Below are 17,051 nucleotides of genomic sequence, written 5' to 3' on the forward strand. Positions count from 1 at the left end.
TTAACATCTTACATTATGATCCATTTCTTACAGTTAATGAACCAATATTGAAATATTAACTAATGGCCATGTTTTATTCAAATACGGTTTTTTAAAATTAAATTTATTGGGATAACATTGATTAATAACATAATTTTCAGGTGTACAAAATTATAATTCAACATCTGTGTAATTGTTATGTGCTTACTTATTTTTGTTTTTTGTTTTAGAGAGAGACAGATAGAAAGAGAGAGAGATGAGAGGCATCAGCTCATAGTTGTATTGCGTAGGGCATTGCTAGCTTCTCATATGTGCCTTGACTGGGGGGCTCCAGCTGACCAGTGACCTTAGGCCAGCGACCATGGGGTCATATCTGTGATCCCACACTCAAGCTGGTGACTGCAGGGTTTTGAACCTGGGTCCTCAGCGTCCCAGGCCAATGTTTTATAGCCACTGTACCACTGCCTGGTGAGGCTGTATGTATGCTTGGGAGAGATAGTCAGACAGACTCCCGCATGCGCCCGACCTGGGATCCACCCAGCACGCCCACCAGGGGGTGACGCTCTGCCCCTCCGGGGCGTGGCTCTTGCGACCAGAGCCACTCTAGCGCCTGGGACAGAGGCCAAGGAGCTATCCCCAGCACCGGGGCCATCTTTGCTCCAATGGAGCCTCGGCTGCTGGAGGGGAAGAGAGACAGAGAGGAAGGAGAGGGGGAGGGGTGGAGAAGCAGATGGGCGCTTCTCCTGTGCGCCCTGGCCGGAAATCGAACCCAGGACCCCTGCACGCCAGGCCGACGCTCTACCACTGAGCCAACCGGCCAGGGCCTGTATGCTTGGTTTTGATTTTTATTTATTTTTAAAATTGGGTTGGTGCTGTCATTGTCATTCTTTTTTTCTAATTTTTAAAAAATTTATTGATTTTTAGAGAGGGAGAGAGATCGATCAATTTGTTTTTACATTTATTTATGCATTCATTTGTTTTGATTCTTGTATGTGCCCTGACCAGGAATTGAGCTCTCAACCTTGGCTATTAGAATGATTCTCTAACCCAGGGGTCCCCAAACTACGGCCCGCGGCCGCATGCAGCCCCCTAAGGTCATTTATCCGGCACCCGCTGCACTTCCGGAAGCAGCACCTCTTTCATTGGTGGTCAGTGAGATGCGGGACTCACGCGTCACGGTTCCGGAAGCGCGTCATATCACATGTTATGGCTAGCAGTGACAAATATGGAACCAGACATTGACCATCTCATTAGCCAAAAGCAGGCCCATAGTTCCCATTGAAATACTGGTCAGTTTGTTGATTTAAATTTACTTGTTCTTTATTTTAAATATTGTATTTGTTCCCGTTTTGTTTTGTGTGTTTTTTTTTAATTTTATTTATTCATTTTTAGAGAGGAGAGAGAGAGAGAAACAGAGAGAGAGAAGGGGGGAGGAGCTGGAAGCATCAACTCCCATATGTGCCTTGACCAGGCAAGCCCAGGGTTTTGAACCGGGGACCTCAGCATTTCCAGGTCGATGCTTTATCCACTGCGCCACCACAGGTCAGGCCCCGTTTTGTTTTTTTACTTTAAAATAAGATATGTGGAGTGTGCATAAGGATTTGTTCATAGTTTTTTTTAAAGTCTGGCCCTCCAACGGTCTGAGGGACAGTGAACTGGTCCCCTGTGTAAAAAGTTTGGGGATCCCTGGTTCATAGTTTTTTTTATAGTCCGGCCCTCCAACGGTCTGAGGGACAGTGAACTGGCCGCCTGTGTAAAAAGTTTGAGGACCCCTGCTCTAACCAGCTGAGCTACTGGGCAGGGTGGGTTTTATTTTTTATTTATTTTATTTTATTTATTTATTTATTTATTTATTCATTTTAGAGAGGAAAGGGAGAGAGAGAGAAGGGGGGGAGGAGCTGGAAGCATCAACTCCCATATGTGCCTTGACCAGGCAAGCCCAGGGTTTCGAACCGGCGACCTCAGCATTTCCAGGTCGACGCTTTTATCCACTGTGCCACCACAGGTCAGGCCGGGTTTTATTTTTAATTGCTGGGTTTCCTGGAGGTCCATGCCTGTCGTTCAGTAATTTGTGATTTGGTTAAAACAGGAATTTAAATGAGCTTACTTGGTCTGACCTGCGTTGGCGTAATGGATAAAGAAAGCGTCGACCTGGAATGCTGAGGTTGCTGGTTTGAAACCCCAGGCTTGCCTGGTAAAGAGAGGCAACTACTACAAGTTAATGCTTCCTGCTTTTCCCCCTGCCTTCTCTCTCTCCCTCTCACCTTTCGTATCTCCCTCTCTCCCCTTCTCTCCCTCTTTCCTCTCTAAAAAGTCAATAAAGTCTTTAAAAATAAAATAAATGAGGCCTGACCTGTGGTGGCGCAGTGGATAAAGCGTCGACCTGGAAATGCTGAGGTCACCGGTTCGAAACCCTGGGCTTGCCTGGTCAAGGCACATATGGGAGTTGATGCTTCCAGCTCCTCCCCCCTTCTCTCTCTCTCTGTCTCTCTCTCTTCTCTAAAAATGAATAAATAAAATTTAAAAAAATAAAAAATAAAATAAAATAAATGAGCCCTCTGTGAGAGAGTTATAGTACTGAGTTGCCTAGTTATGAGTTCTACATCCACCCAGCATTTGCAACCTAGTTCAAAAAGGCTCTGTTTTAGGGTTTAAGGTAGTAATCTTTGAATGAGAGAAAGAAAAAGAATGGCTCCCTAAAAGAAACCAGACGCTGAAGTGCTTCAAGAAAATAATGGCTTTCAAGCAGAAAAGAAAAGAAACCTTACCCTTAGAGAAGCTAATACATTTTATAAGCATGGACTCTTAAGTAGAAGGGAGAGGAAATATGGTACATGTTTCTTAATACAGGAAAGTGCTAATCAGTTTAAAAGTTGTTTCTTGGCCCTGGCCGGTTGGCTCAGCAGAAGAGCGTCAGCCAGCATGTAGAAGTCTTGGGTTCGATTCCCAGTCGAACAGGGCACACAGGAGAAGCGCCCATCTACTTCTCCACCCCTACCCCTCTCCTTCCTCTCTGTCTCTCTCTTCCCCTCTGGCAGCCAATGCTCCATTGGAGCAAAGTTGGCCCAGGCACTGAGGATGGCTCCATAGCCTCTGCCTCAGGCACTACAATGGCTCTGACCACAATGGCGCAACCCCCCAGATGGGCAGAGCATCATCCCCTGGTGGGCATGCCGGGTGGATCCCAGTTGGACGCATGTGGAAATCTGTCTGACTGCCTTCCTGCTTCTAACTTCAGAAAAATATAAACAACAACAAAAAAAGTTACTTCTTTATTTATGAGCATCTTAATATAGGGACCATTTACTTTGTGGCTTAGGGGAAGTAGTATGCTGTTTGTTTCTTAAAAGCATTATTGCTTTACTGTTGAGTTACTTGTTATATGTTTCCTATTGATAACTTTAGAAACAGTGGGTGGCAACAGAAGTATAGTCTGTGCTTATGATTCTGTAAATGTAATGACAAATTAAGACTTATTGATAAAAAGGACAAACTTAAGAAATCCTCTTGAGCATTAAAATATATGGAAAATCTTTTTTCTCCTTAAGACAAAAGCAGTATAGAATTAGCAAAGCAGTATACTTTGTAATGGGAAATAGGAACACTGACTTCTGATCCTGATTTGGCTAATAACTAATTTTTTTTTTTTTTAAGTGAGAGAAGGGGAGGCAGGGACAGACAGACTCCCGCATGTGCCCCAACGGGGATCCACCTGGGAATCCCACCAGGGGATGATGCTCTGCCTATATGAGGCTGTTTGCACAGCTGCAACCTGAGCCATTTTTTAGCGACTGAGGCAGAGGCCATGGAGCCATCCTCAGCACCCAGGCCAACTTGCACCAATTGACTCATGGCTGCAGGAGGGGAGGAAGAGAGAGAGAGAGAAAGAGAAGTGAGAAGGGGAAGGGTGGAGAAGCTGATGGGCGCTCCTCTGTGTGCCCTGACTGGGAATCAAAGCCAGGACTTCCACGTCAGACCGACGCTCTACCACTGAACCAACCTGCCAGGACCACTAATTATTTTCTTCAAGTCAGTCTCTGGACCTCCATTTCTTCTCAAAAAGGAGAGTTAGACTACTTTTCAACAAGCGTACTATATTTCAACCCCAGGATTTTTTGGCATGGGTCAGGGCAATCAGCCAGTTGAGGCATAATAGTGGAACATTCTTTTTTACCCTTTCTATTATAAACTAGTTTTTAGACTTTTTTCTTTAGTGTGTTTTTGTTTGTTTGTTTGTTTGTTTGTTTTGAGTGAGAGGAGGGGAGATAGTGAGACAGACTTCCACAGAAGCCCTGACCGGGATCCACCTGGCAACCCCTGTCTAGGGTAGATGCTTGAATCAGCTGAGCTATCCTCAGTGCCTTAGGCCAATGCTCAAAGCATTCGGGCCGCTGGCTGTGGGAGGGGAAGAGAAGCAGATGGTTGCATCTCATGGGTGCCCTAACTAGGGGATTGAACCCAGGATCTGCACACTGGGCTGATGTTCTATCCACTGGGCAAACCAGCCAGGGCCTAGAACAGCTTTAAATGTACAGAAAAATTACAAAGGTACTACAGAGGATTCCCAGGTAATCTAAATCTACACCCAGTTTCCCCTATTATTAACAACTTATATTAGTGTAGTACATTTATTGCAATTAATGAACCAATGTTGATAAGTAATTATTAACTAAAGTCTATATTTAATTCAGATTTCCTTTGTTTTTACCCACTGTCCCTTTATTTCCCCCAGGATCCACATTACATTTATTTAGTCATGTCTGCAAAAGTTTTTTAGGCTCTCCTTGTTTTTGATGACTGCCATTTTTGCGAACTGCTAGTCAGGTTATCTTGTAGAATGTTCCTCTATTGGGACTTAGTTGATGTTTTTCTCATGATTAGACCTAGGGATATGGATTTTTGGAAGGAAGACTACAGAAATTAAAGTACTGTTTTCATCACATTTTGTCAAAAGCACATAATATCAATGGTACCTATCGCTGTTGATGATGACCTTTATCTCCTGGCTGAGGTGTGTTTGCCAGATTTCTCCACTATAAAGTTTATCAGTTTTTCTCTTCTTTCTGTCCCATCTGGCCTGTTTGGAAGGAAGTCACTATGTGGCCTTTGGGAACTCTTGTGTTCCTTTTATACAACTCCCATCATTGTGGATGTTTTTTTGTTGTTGTTGTTTATTTTAATTTTTCCGAAGCTGGAAACGGGGAGAGACAGTCAGACAGACTCCCGCATGCGCCCGACCAGGATCCACCCGGCACGCCCACCAGGGGCGACGCTCTGCCCATCCGGGGCGTTGCTCTGCCGCGACCAGAGCCACTCTAGCGCCTGGGGCAGAGGCCAAGGAGCCATCCCCAGTGCCCGGGCCATCTTTTGCTCCAGTGGAGCCTTGGCTGCGGGAAGGGAAGAGAGAGACAGAGAGGAAGGAGGGGGTGGGGGGTGGAGAAGCAAATGGGCGCTTCTCCTATATGCCCTGGCCGGGAATCGAACCCGGGTCCCCCGCACGCCAGGCCGACGCTCTACCGCTGAGCCAACCGGCCAGGGCCATTGTGGGTGTTTTGTCATTTTTATTTACTCTTTTGACCAATTCTTTCCTTTCTGGCATTACATAATGCTCCAGCTTTGTCTTGTTTTTTCTAAAATTTAAGACTTGATGATTCATTTTAGAGAGAGAAAGAAGGAGGGGGAGGAGCAGGAAGCATCAACTCCCGTGTGTTCCTTGACCAGGCAAGCCCAGAGTTTCAAACTGGTGACTTCAGCGTTCCAGGTCGACATTTTATTCAGTGTGCCACCACATGTCAGGCCTCCAGGTTTGCCTTGTATATTTTTTGCTCTAATACTAGCACCAGTCATTTCTTCAAGGAGCTATTTCATTTTATTGGTGATGATACTAGGTATATTTATTGCTACTGATGTGTAGTTTCTTGTAGGACCTCTCAGCTGACAGAACAAGAAAATATATATGTGTAGATTAAGTGGTATGTATGCACATATCTATAGATGTTCTTGTATGTAATCTCTGTTAAGTTAAACATGAGATCATGCTAATGTCTCCAACTATTGCGTGTTACTGTGTGGAGTATTCTGGCCTCTCTCCCTTGCTTATCTATAAATTCCCATAGCCAGTATTACAGTGGCTTCCACCAGCTACCATCCCTTTATTTCATTGTTCAATTCTAATGTACATGTATGGTGGCATGGGGATTGTTAATCTGCACACCTGTGAGAAACAATTTAAAAGTAAAGTGCTTTTGTATAGTCTAGTTTTTACAAACTGCACTCACTCCCAAAGTGATTTCACTCAGAGTCTTTTCCCTTCACTGTGTTGAATGAAGTTCTTTCATATATCTATAATATATTAGATTGTTTGGTTATCGCCTACATGCTATTCTTGGATCACTCAGCCTCCTAGATAATTTATAATTTTTTTCTTACATTAAGGTTTGCTCTTTGTGCTGTACAGTTTTATGGGTTTCATTTGACAGATGCATAGTGTCATGTATTCATAATTATATATAGCATACGGTAGTTTCCACTGTGCTTACCTATTCAACCTGACTCCCCACGCCCACAAACCTCTGGTAACCACTGATCTTTTTTTTTTTCTTCTGAAGCTGGAAACGGGGAGAGACAGTCAGACAGACTCCTGCATGCGCCCGACTGGGATCCACCCGGCACGCCCACCAGGGGCGATGCTCTGCCCCTCTGGGGCGTCGCTCTGCTGCGACCAGAGCCACTCTAGCGCCTGGGGCAGAGGCCAAGGAGCCATCCCCAGCGCCCGGGCCATCTTTGCTCCAATGGAGCCTTGGCTGCGGGAGGGGAAGAGAGAGACCGAGAGGAAGGAGGGGGGGGGGGTGGAGAAGCAAATGGGCGCTTCTCCTATGTGCCCTGGCTGGGAATCGAACCCGGGTCCCCCGCATGCCAGGCCGACGCTCTACTGCTGAGCCAACCGGCCAGGGCCACCACTGATCTTTTTAGTGTATATAGTTTGCCTTTTTTCATAATGTCATATAATTGAAATTATACAACATGTTGCCTTTTCAGACTGGCTTCTTTCACTTGGCAATATGCATTTAAGATTTATCTTGCCCCTGACCGGTTGGCTCAGTGGACAGAGTGTTGGTCTAGCATTCAGGCATGGTTCAATCCCCAGTCAGGGCACACATGAAAAGTGACCATCTGCTTCTCTCCCCCTCCCTCTCCCCCTTCTCTCTCTCTTCCCCTGTCCCAGCCAGTGGCTCAAGCGGTTCCAGTGTTTTCCCCAGGAGCCAAGGATAGCCTCGTTGATTCGAGCATAGGCCCCAGATGAGAGTTGCTGGGATCCGGGTTGGGGCACATGTGGGAGTCTATCTCACTATCTCCCCTCTTCTCAAAATAAAAGAAAAAAAAAAAGCCTGACCAGTAGTGGCGCAGTGGATAGAGCATCAGACTGGGAATCAGAGGAACCAGGTTCGAAACCCTGAGGTCACTGGCTTGAGCGCGGGCTCACCAGCTTGAATGCAGGAAAGCGGGGTCAGTGGCTTGAGCAAGGGGTCACTCGCTCTGCTGGAGCCCCTTGGTCAAGGTAGATGTGAGAAAGCAATCAATGAATAACTAAGGTGCCACAACAAAGAATTGATATTTGTCTTTCTCTCTTTCTGCCTGTCTGTCCCTCTCTGTCTCTCTCGCTTTAAAAAAAAAAAAAAGATGTATCTGAGTCTTTTTGTGACTTTATTGCTTGATTCTTTTAATTGCTGAACAATATTTCATTGTGTGGACATTCTAGTTTATTCATTGACCTATTGAAAAACATTTGGCTTTCTTTAAGTTTTGGGTGCTTATAGATAAAGTTGCTATAAACATTTACACACAGGTATTTGTGCATTTGTAAACTTTCAGACCAGTTGGGTAAGTATCTAGGAGCATGATTGCCAAATCATATAAGTAAGACTTATGTTTAGCTTTGTAAGAAATTGCCAAACTATTTTCCAGAGTGATTGAACTACTTTGTGTTTTCACCAGCAATGAAATGAGAGTTTCTCTTGCTTCACATCCTTGCCAGTTTTGGGTTATTTTAGCCATTTTAACAAGTGTATGGTGGTTATTTCATTGTTTTAATGTGCAATTATGGAATGGCAATTTATATATATATATTCATTTGCCATCGTTTGTATATTTGTTTCCCATCTAAATAACTGTTTTTTGTAGATATTTTACTTACATTTCCCGCTTCTTGTGCTTGTTTTTGCACATACTATTGAAGACAGTGATTCGTCATCAGACACAGATAAGGACAAGCTAATGGATGGGAGTTTTTTGTTGTTTTATACTTTTTCTTTCTTTTTTAAAAATTTTAATGGGGTGACATTGATAATTCAGGGTACATATGTTCAGAGAAAACATCTCCAGATTATTTTGACATTTGATTATGTTGCTACCCCTCACCCAAAGTCAAATTGTCTTCCTTACCTTCTATCTGGGTTTTTTTGTCCCCCTCCCCACCCCCAACCACCACAGTCTTGTCCATGTCTTTTTTTTTATTTATTTTTAATTCATTTTAGAGAGGAGAGGGAGAGACAGAGAGAGAGAGAGGAGGGAGGGAGGAGCTGGAAGCATCAACTCCCATATGTGCCTTGACCAGGCAAGCCCAGGGTTTCGAACCAGCGACCTCAGCATTTCCAGGTCGACGCTTTATCCACTGCGCCACCACAGGTCAGGCTTGTCCATGTCTTTTGAGTCTCATTTTTATGTCCCATCTATGTATGGAATCATATAGTACTTAGTTTTTTCTGATTTACTTATTTCACTCCATATAATATTATCAAGGTCCATCCATGTTATTGTAAATGATCCGATGTCGTCATTTCTTATGGCTGAGTAGTATTCCATTGTATATATGTACCAAAGCTTTTTAATCCACTTGCCCACTGATGGACACTTGGGCTGTTTCCAGATCTTTGCTATTGTGAACAATGCTGCCATAAACATGGGGGTGCATTTCTCCTTTGGGAGCAGTGCTATGGTGTTCTTGGGGTATATTCCTAAAAGTGGGATAGCTGGGTCAAAAGGCAGTTCGATTTTTAATTTTTTGAGGGATCTCCATACTGTTTTCCACAGAGGCTGCACCAGTCTGCATTCCCACCATCAGTGCAGGAGGGTTTCCTTTTCTCCACATTCTCGCCAGCACTTATTCTGTGTTTTGTTAATGAGTGCCATTCTTACTGGTGTGAGGTGATATCTCATTGTGGTTTTAATTAGCATTTCCCTAATGATTAGTGATGTTGAGCATTTTTTCATCTGCCTATTGGCCATCTGTATGTCCTCTTTGGAGAAGAAGACATTACTTTTGTCCATTTTTTGATTGAATTGTTTGTCTTCCTGGTGTTGAGTTTTACAAGTTCTTTATAAATTTTGGTTATTAACCCCTTATCAGACGTATTGTAGAATATGTTCTCCCATTGTGTAGTTTGTCTTTTTATTCTGTTCTTACTGTCTTTAGCTGTGCAGAAGCTTTTTAGTTTGATATAGCCCCATTTGTTTATCCTGTCTTTTATTTCACTTGCCCGTGGAGATAAATTGGCAAATACATTGCTGCGAGAGATGTCGGAGAGCTTACTGCCTATGTTTTCTTCTAAGATGCTTATGGTTTCGTGGCTTGCATTTAAGTCTTCTATCCATTTTGAGTTTATTTTTGTGAATGGTGTAAGTTGGTGGTCTAGTTTCATTTTTTTTTTAAGACTATTCATTTTAGAGAGGAGAGAGAGAGAGAAAGAGCGGAGCAGGAAGCTTCAACTCCCATATGTGCTTTCACCAGGGAAGCCCAGGGTTTTGAACCGGCGACCTCAGCATTCCGGGTTGACGCTTTATCCACTGTGCCACCACAGGTTAGGCTAGTTTCATTTTTTTTGCAGGTAGATGTCCAATTTTCCCAACACCATTTATTAAAGAGGCTGTCTTGACTCCATTGTATGCTCTTACCTCCTTTGTCAAATATCAGTTTTCCATAAAGCTGTGGGTTTATTTCTGGGTTCTCTGTTCTGTTCCATTGATCTATATGCCTGTTCTTTTTTTTTTTTTAAAGGTGCTTTTTTTTTTGGTGGTTTTTTTTTGGGTTTTTTGGTGTTTTTTTCTGAAGCTGGAAACGGGGAGGCAGTCAGACAGACTCCTGCATGCGCCGGACCAGGATCCACCCAGCATGCCCACCAGGAGGCGATGCTCTGCCCATCGAGGCGTTGCTCTGTCGCAACCAGAGCTACTCTAGCGCCTGCGACAGAGGCCAAGGAGCCATCCCCAGTGCCCGGGCCATCTTTTGCTCCAATGGAGCCTTGGCTGCGGGAGGGGAAGAGAGAGACAGAGAGGAAGGAGAGGGGGAGGGGTGGAGAAGCAGATGGGCGCCTCTCCTGTGTTCCCTGGCCGGGAATCGAACCCGGGACTTCCGCGCGCCAGGCCGACGCTCTACCACTGAGCCAACCGGCCAGGGCCTATATGCCTGTTCTTATGCCAGTACCAGGCTGTTTTGAGTACAATGGCCTTGTAGTATAACTTGATATGAGGAAGTGTGATACCTCATGCTTTATTCTTCCTTTTCAAGATTGCTGAGGCTATTCGTGTTCTTTTTTGGTTCCATATAAATTTTTGGAATATGTGTTCTATATCTTTGAAGTATGTCATTGGTATTTTAATTGGTATTGCATTGAATTTATAAATTGCTTTGGGTAATATAGACATTTTAATGATGTTTATTCTTCCTAACCATGAGCACAGTATATGCTTCCACTTAGTTTGTGTCTTCCTTGATGTCATCAATGTTTTATAATTTTCCAAGTACAAGTCTTTATTTTCCTTGGTTAAATTTACTCCTAAGTACTTTATTTTTTTTGGTTGCAATAGTGAAGGGGATTGTTTCCTTAATTTCTCTTTATGACAGTTCACTGTTGGTGTATAAAAATGCCTCTGATTTCTGAGTATTAATTTTATATCCTACCACCTTGTTGAATTCATTTATCAGGTCCAGTAGTTTTTTGACTGAGAATTTAGGGTTTTCTATATACAATATCATATCATCTGCAAATAATGATAGTTTTACTTCTTCTTTTCCAACTTGAATGCCTTTTATTTCTTCTTCTTGTCTGATTGCTGTGGCTAGGACTTCCAGAACTATGTTGAATAAGAGTGGTGAAAGGGGGCACCCCTGCCTTGTTTCTGATCTTAAGGGGATTGCATTTAATTTTTGCCCAGTGAGTATGATGTTGGCTGTGGGTTTGTGATAGATGGCCTTTATCATGTTGAGGTATGTTCCCTGTATTCCCACTTTGCTGAGAGTTTTGATCATGAATGGGTGCTGGATTTTATCAAATGCTTTTTCTGCATCTATTGAAATTATCATGTGGTTTTTCTCCTTCCTTTTGTTTAAGTGATGCATCACATTGGTTGATTTGTGAGTATTGTACCAGCCTTGCCTCCCCAGAATAAATCCCACTTGATCATGTTGTATGATTTTTTCCATATATTGCTGGATCCGGTTGCCTAATATTTTGTTGAGGATTTTAGCATCTATATTCATTAGGGGATATTGGCCTATAATTTTCTTTCTTTGTGTTGTTTTTGCCTGGTTTTGGAATCAGAATTATGCTGGCTTCATAAAAGGAGCTTGGAAGTCTTCCTTCCTCTTGAATTTTTTGAAATAGCTTAAGGATAGGAGTTAGTTCTTCTTTGAATATTTGGTAGAATTCACTTGTGAAGCCATCAGGCCCAGAACTTTTTTTTTCGGAAGTTTTTTGATAACTGTTTCGATCTCATTTGTTATACTCGGTGTGTTTAGGTTTTCTGATTCTTCCAGATTCATTTTTGGAAGATTGTGTGTTTCAAGGAATTTGTCCATTTCATCTAGGTTGTCTAGTTTTTTGGCATACAGTTCTTCATAGTATTTTCTTACAATATTTTGTATTTCTGGTGTGTCAGTTGTTATTTCTCCACTCTCGTTTCCAATTTTATTTGAGTCCTCTCTCTTTTTTTCTTGGTGAGTCTAGTTAAAGGTTCATCGATCTTGTTTACCTTTTCAAAGAACCAGCTCTTGATTTCATGGATCCTCTGTATTGTTTCTTTAGCTTCTATGTCATTTATTTCCGCTCTGATCTTTATTATTTTCTTCCTTCTACTACATTGGGCTTTTACTTGCTGTTCTTTTTCTAGTTCTTTTCGATGCAGGGTTAAATTGTTTATTTGAGCTTTTCCTAGTTTCTTAAAGTATGTTTGTAGTGCTATGAAGTTCCCTCTCAGTACTGCTTTTGCTGTGTCCCATAAATTTTGAGTTGTTGTATGCTCATTATCATTCGTTTCTAGGAATTTTTTTATTTTTTGATCACATTGTTAATCCATTCATTATTTAACAACCTGCCATTTATATAGTTTCCATGTGTTTGAGAATTTTTGAGTTTTTCTTTTGTGGTTGATTTCTAATTTCATGCCATTGTGATCAGAGAATTTTTGCTTGATATGATTTCAATATTCTTAAATTTGTTGAGACTGCTTTTGTGTCCTAACATGTGGTCTATCCTAAAGAATGTACCATGAGCACTTGAAAAGAATGTATATTCTGCTGCTTTTAGGGTGAAAGGTTCTGAAGATATCTGTTAAATCCAGTTGATCTAATGTGTCCTTTAAGTCTGTTTCTTTGTTAATTTTCTTTCTTGAGTATCTATTTAGTGACGTTAGTAGGGTATTGAAATCCCCTACTATTATAGTATTGCTGTTGATCTCGCCCTTTATATCCTTCAAAGTCTGCTTTATATATTTAGGTGCTCCTATATTAGGGACGTAGATATTTATAATGTATAATGGTTATATCTTCCTATTGGATTGCTCCCTTTATCATTATGTAGTGACCTTCTTTATCTCTTACTATAGCCTTTGTTTTAAAGTCTGATATAAGTATTGCTGTCTGATATAAGTATTGCTTATATATAAGTATTGCTACTTCAGCTTTATTTTTCATTTCCATTTGTATGAAATATTTTTTTTTCCATCCTTTTACCTTCGGTCTATGTGCATCTTTTGGGGTTTTTTTGCTTTGTTTGTTTGTTTTTGTATTTTTCTGAAGTTGGAAACGGGGAGGCAGACAGACTCCCACATGCGCCCTACCGGGATCCACCCGGCATGCCCACCAGGGCGCGATGCTCTGTTGTGACCAGAGCCATTCTAGCGCCTGAGGCAGTGATCATGGAGCTGTCCCCAGCACCCAGGCCAACTTTGCTCCAGTGGAGCCTCGGCTTCAGGGGAAGAGAGAGACAGAGAGGAAGGAGAGGGGGAGAGGGGGAGGGGTGGAGAAGCCGATGGGCGCTTCTCCTGTGTGGCCTGGTCAGGAATCGAACCCAAGACTCCTGGATGCCAGGCCGACGCTCTACCACTGAGCCAACCGGCCAGGGCATGCATCTTTTGTTTTAAGGTGTGTCTCTTGTAGACAGCTTATTTACGGGTCCTGTTTTCTTATCCATGCAGCTACTCTATGTCTTTTGATTGGATCATTTAATCCATTTAAATTTAAAGTTATTGATATGTAGTTGTTTATTGCCATTTTATTCTTTAAAGCTGTATTCCTACATTCTTTTCCCACTTTGATCTGTTAACAACAGGCCCCTTAACATTTCCTGCGGCATTGGTTTGGTTGTAATGAATTCCTTGAGTTCTTTTTTTGTCTGGGAAGCTTTTTATTTCTCCTTCAATTTTAAATGATAGCCTTGCTGGATAAAGTAGTCTTGATCGTAGGTTCTTGTAATGCATTACTTTGAATATTTTTTGCCATTCCCTTCTGGCCTCAAGTGTCTCTGTTAGAAGTCGGATGTCATCCTTATGGGGGCTCCTTTGTAGGTGATAGCCTTTTTTACTCTATCAGCTTTTAATATTTTCTCTTTATCGCTTAACTTTAGTATTTTAATTATGATGTGTCTTGGTGTAGGTCTCTTTGGGTTTCTCTTTAATGGAGTTCTCTGTGCTTCTTGAACTTGTGAGACCCTTCCCTGTATCAATTTAGGGAAGTTTTCAGCTATGATTTGATTGAATAAAGTTTCTATCCCTTGTTCTTTCTCTTCTTCTTCAGGAATCCTTATGATGCAAATGTTATTTCTCTTCATGTTGTCACAGAGCTCTCTTAGAGTTTCCTCAGACTTTTTGAGTCTCTTTTTTCTGCTCTGCTTCCATGCCTTCTTTCAACTTGTCCTCCAACTCGCTGATTCAATCCTCAGCTTCATCCATCCTGTTTTTAATTCTTTCCATTGTGGTCTTCATTTCTGACATTGTATTTGTCATCTCCAACTGATTTCTTTTTTAATATTTCAATGTCCTTTTTTATACTTGCTATTTATTTAGGTGTTTTTATGACCATCCAGTGTTGTTCTAAGATCCCTAAGCATCCTAACAATCATTATTTTAAACTCTGCATCTGGAAGTTTTGTTATTTCCATATCACTCAATTCATTTCCTGGAGGTTTCTCTTGTGGTTTCATTTGGATTGCACTTCTCTGTCTTCTCATTATATCTGTGTGTTTGGGTGTGTTGTTTGTAGAACTGTTTGAGTCTAGGCTTGGTGTTATCTCTAAATAACTTCGGTGTGTTATCTGTTCAGATATTTTGCCCATTATTTTTTATTTTTTAAAAAGATCTTATTTTAGAGAGAGGAGAGAGAGAAAGAAGGGAGGAGCAGGAAGCATCAATTAGTAGTTGCTTCTGGTATGTGTCTTGACTGGATGAAGTTTCGAACTGCTGACCTCAGCATTCCAGGTTGGCACTTGGTCCACTGCACCACCACAGGTCAAGCTGTTTTGCTAATTTTTTTAATGGGGTGGTTTGTTTTCTTATTGTTTAGTTTGAGTTTTTTTGTATATTTTGGAAACCAGCCTGTTATCAGATATATATTTTATCAGATATGTATTTTGCAAATGTTTTCTCCTGGTCTATTTGATATAAGGAGTTTGGGTAGGAGGAATGAAATGATGGGGGATTTTTTTTCTTCGTAATGTCAGATTTTCAGTAATAAAGCAGAGAATTAGATCACCTGAAAGTACAGTCTTCCATTGTGTGTGGACAGGTCTCTAATAACACTTGGAAAATTTAAGATGGCTTAACCGTATTCTTGGAACAAGACCTATTACTGCAGTGTTTTCTTTGGAGTATTGGCAAATTTCAGTTGTTAAAATGGCATATGTAAAGCCAGCAGTGGCTAAGGCTTACAAGTGCACATCTGTAAGAACCGATTTGTCATGGTTTGGCAAAGTTTCTCATACCTTAAACAACCCTATGAATAATGTGAAAGTAACAGATGAATACTTGCACACTTCTCTTATAGATTGTGCAATGCTGGGGAAATGGTGGTGGGAGAGAAATACATTTACTGAAGTCTGCCATGGCCCCGTTCAAGGCACATATGAGAAAGCAATCAATGAACTAAGGTGCCACAACAAAGACTTGATGGTTCTCATCTCTCTCCCTTTTTGTCTGTCTGTCCCTCTGTCTGTGTCACAAGAAAGAAAAAGAATTTAGTAAGAGACAAGTTAGTTCCTTTGTTATCATTTCATTGTAATGTTTTAATAAGTACACTGTACTTATAAATTAATATGTGAAAAGGGTTGTTTTTGTTATTTGTCAAGCTTTTTATAAATAGCTTAATTTCAAATTGTATTTGGACATTCTAGCTCTGTGTAGTCAACATGATATAAGGACTACTGATTTTTGTGTTTTTATTTTTTTTAGGTCAATTGTTTATGTTTGAGTTTTATTTTGAAATTTTCTTGAAATTTAATCTTTTAACCTAGATAATTTTTTAGGAAAGCCCTTAACTCTGGGCTTCCATTCTCTATCTGTAATTTGTATTATTCACAATAAAGTTCTTTTTAGTTCTGATTTGAAAGCCTTAATTTAATTTGTTTTTACCCTAGCAAGAGGATGGGCGTACAGACGGGAACAGAGAGGAAGGGGAGAGAGATGAAAAGCATCAAATCGTAGTTACAGCACTTTTAGTTCATTGATTGCTTTCTCATACATGCCGTTACCGGGGGCCTGCAGCCGAGCCAGTGACCCCTTGCTCAAGCCAGCAACCATGGGGTCACATCTGTGATCCCACCATGTGCTCAAGCTGGAGTCGAAACCTGGGTCCTCAGAATACCAGGTCGATGCTCTATCCATTGCACCACCACCTGTCAGGCTATTTTTTTAAGATTTTATTTATTGATTTTATAGAGAGAGGAGAAAGGGGTTGCATGAGAAGTAGCTGCTTCACTAAGCTGTTCATTGGTTGCTTGTCATAGTTACTTTGACTGGGCAAGGTGAGGGTTTTGAATTCGCAACCTCAGCATTTCAGGATGATGTTTTTCCCATTGTGCCACCACAGTGAAAGCCTTAATTTTATATGAGAGGAGTTAGTGGTCTTTACAAAATTTTTAAAAGGAGCCAAAACATTTAACTTTGTGTATTCTTTATATGTAGATGATGGAAGAGAAGTGGTTGCTATGTGTGCTACTGGTTCTTGGAACTGCTGTCATTCAAGCTCATGAGGGCCATGACGATGATGTGATTGATATTGAGGATGACCTTGATGATGTCATTGAAGAGGTAGAAGACTCAAAACCGAAACCAGAAATCAGCACTCCTCCATCTCCAAAGGTTTGAAGTGGTCTTTGAATCTGTTTGTTTTACCTCTTTTTGTTTTTTTTTGTTTTTTGTTTTTCATTTTTCCAAAGCTGGAAACGGGGAGGCAGTCAGACAGACTCCCGCATGCGCCCGACCGGGATCCACCTGGCATGCCCACCAGGGGGCGATGCTCTGCCCCTCTGGGGTGTCACTCTGTTGCATCCAGAGCCATTCTAGCACCTGAGGCAGAGGCCACAGAGCTGTCCTCAGTTCCCGGGCCATCTTTGCTCCAATGGAGCCTTGGCTGCGGGAGGAGAAGAGAGAGACAGAGAGGAAGGAGATGGGGAGGGGTGGAGAAGCAGATGGGCGCTTCTCCTGTGTGCCCTGGCCGGGAATCGAACCCGGGACTCCTGCACGCCAGGCCAACGCTCTACCGCTGAGCCAACCTGCCAGGGCCTGTTTTACCTCTTGAGATAATC

At 41.9% G+C, this 17,051-nt stretch overlaps 1 protein-coding gene across 7 annotated transcripts in view; it reads left to right on the top strand.

Moving 5' to 3' along the window:
• Positions 1-17,051, top strand: part of CANX (calnexin) — a 46,645-nt gene that overhangs the window by 7,000 nt on the left and 22,594 nt on the right. For 6 of the 7 annotated variants that reach the window (XM_066344409.1, XM_066344410.1, XM_066344404.1 and 3 more), the window contains one exon: positions 16,429-16,605. In XM_066344409.1, the coding sequence (XP_066200506.1) occupies positions 16,429-16,605 (177 nt within the window). Of the gene's footprint in view, positions 1-5,640; positions 5,784-16,428; positions 16,606-17,051 lie in introns of all 7 variants that reach the window. The other variant, XM_066344405.1, reaches the window with a different exon arrangement.

The sequence above is a fragment of the Saccopteryx leptura genome, chromosome 6 (assembly GCF_036850995.1).
Source record: "Saccopteryx leptura isolate mSacLep1 chromosome 6, mSacLep1_pri_phased_curated, whole genome shotgun sequence".
Taxonomy (NCBI): domain Eukaryota; kingdom Metazoa; phylum Chordata; class Mammalia; order Chiroptera; family Emballonuridae; genus Saccopteryx; species Saccopteryx leptura.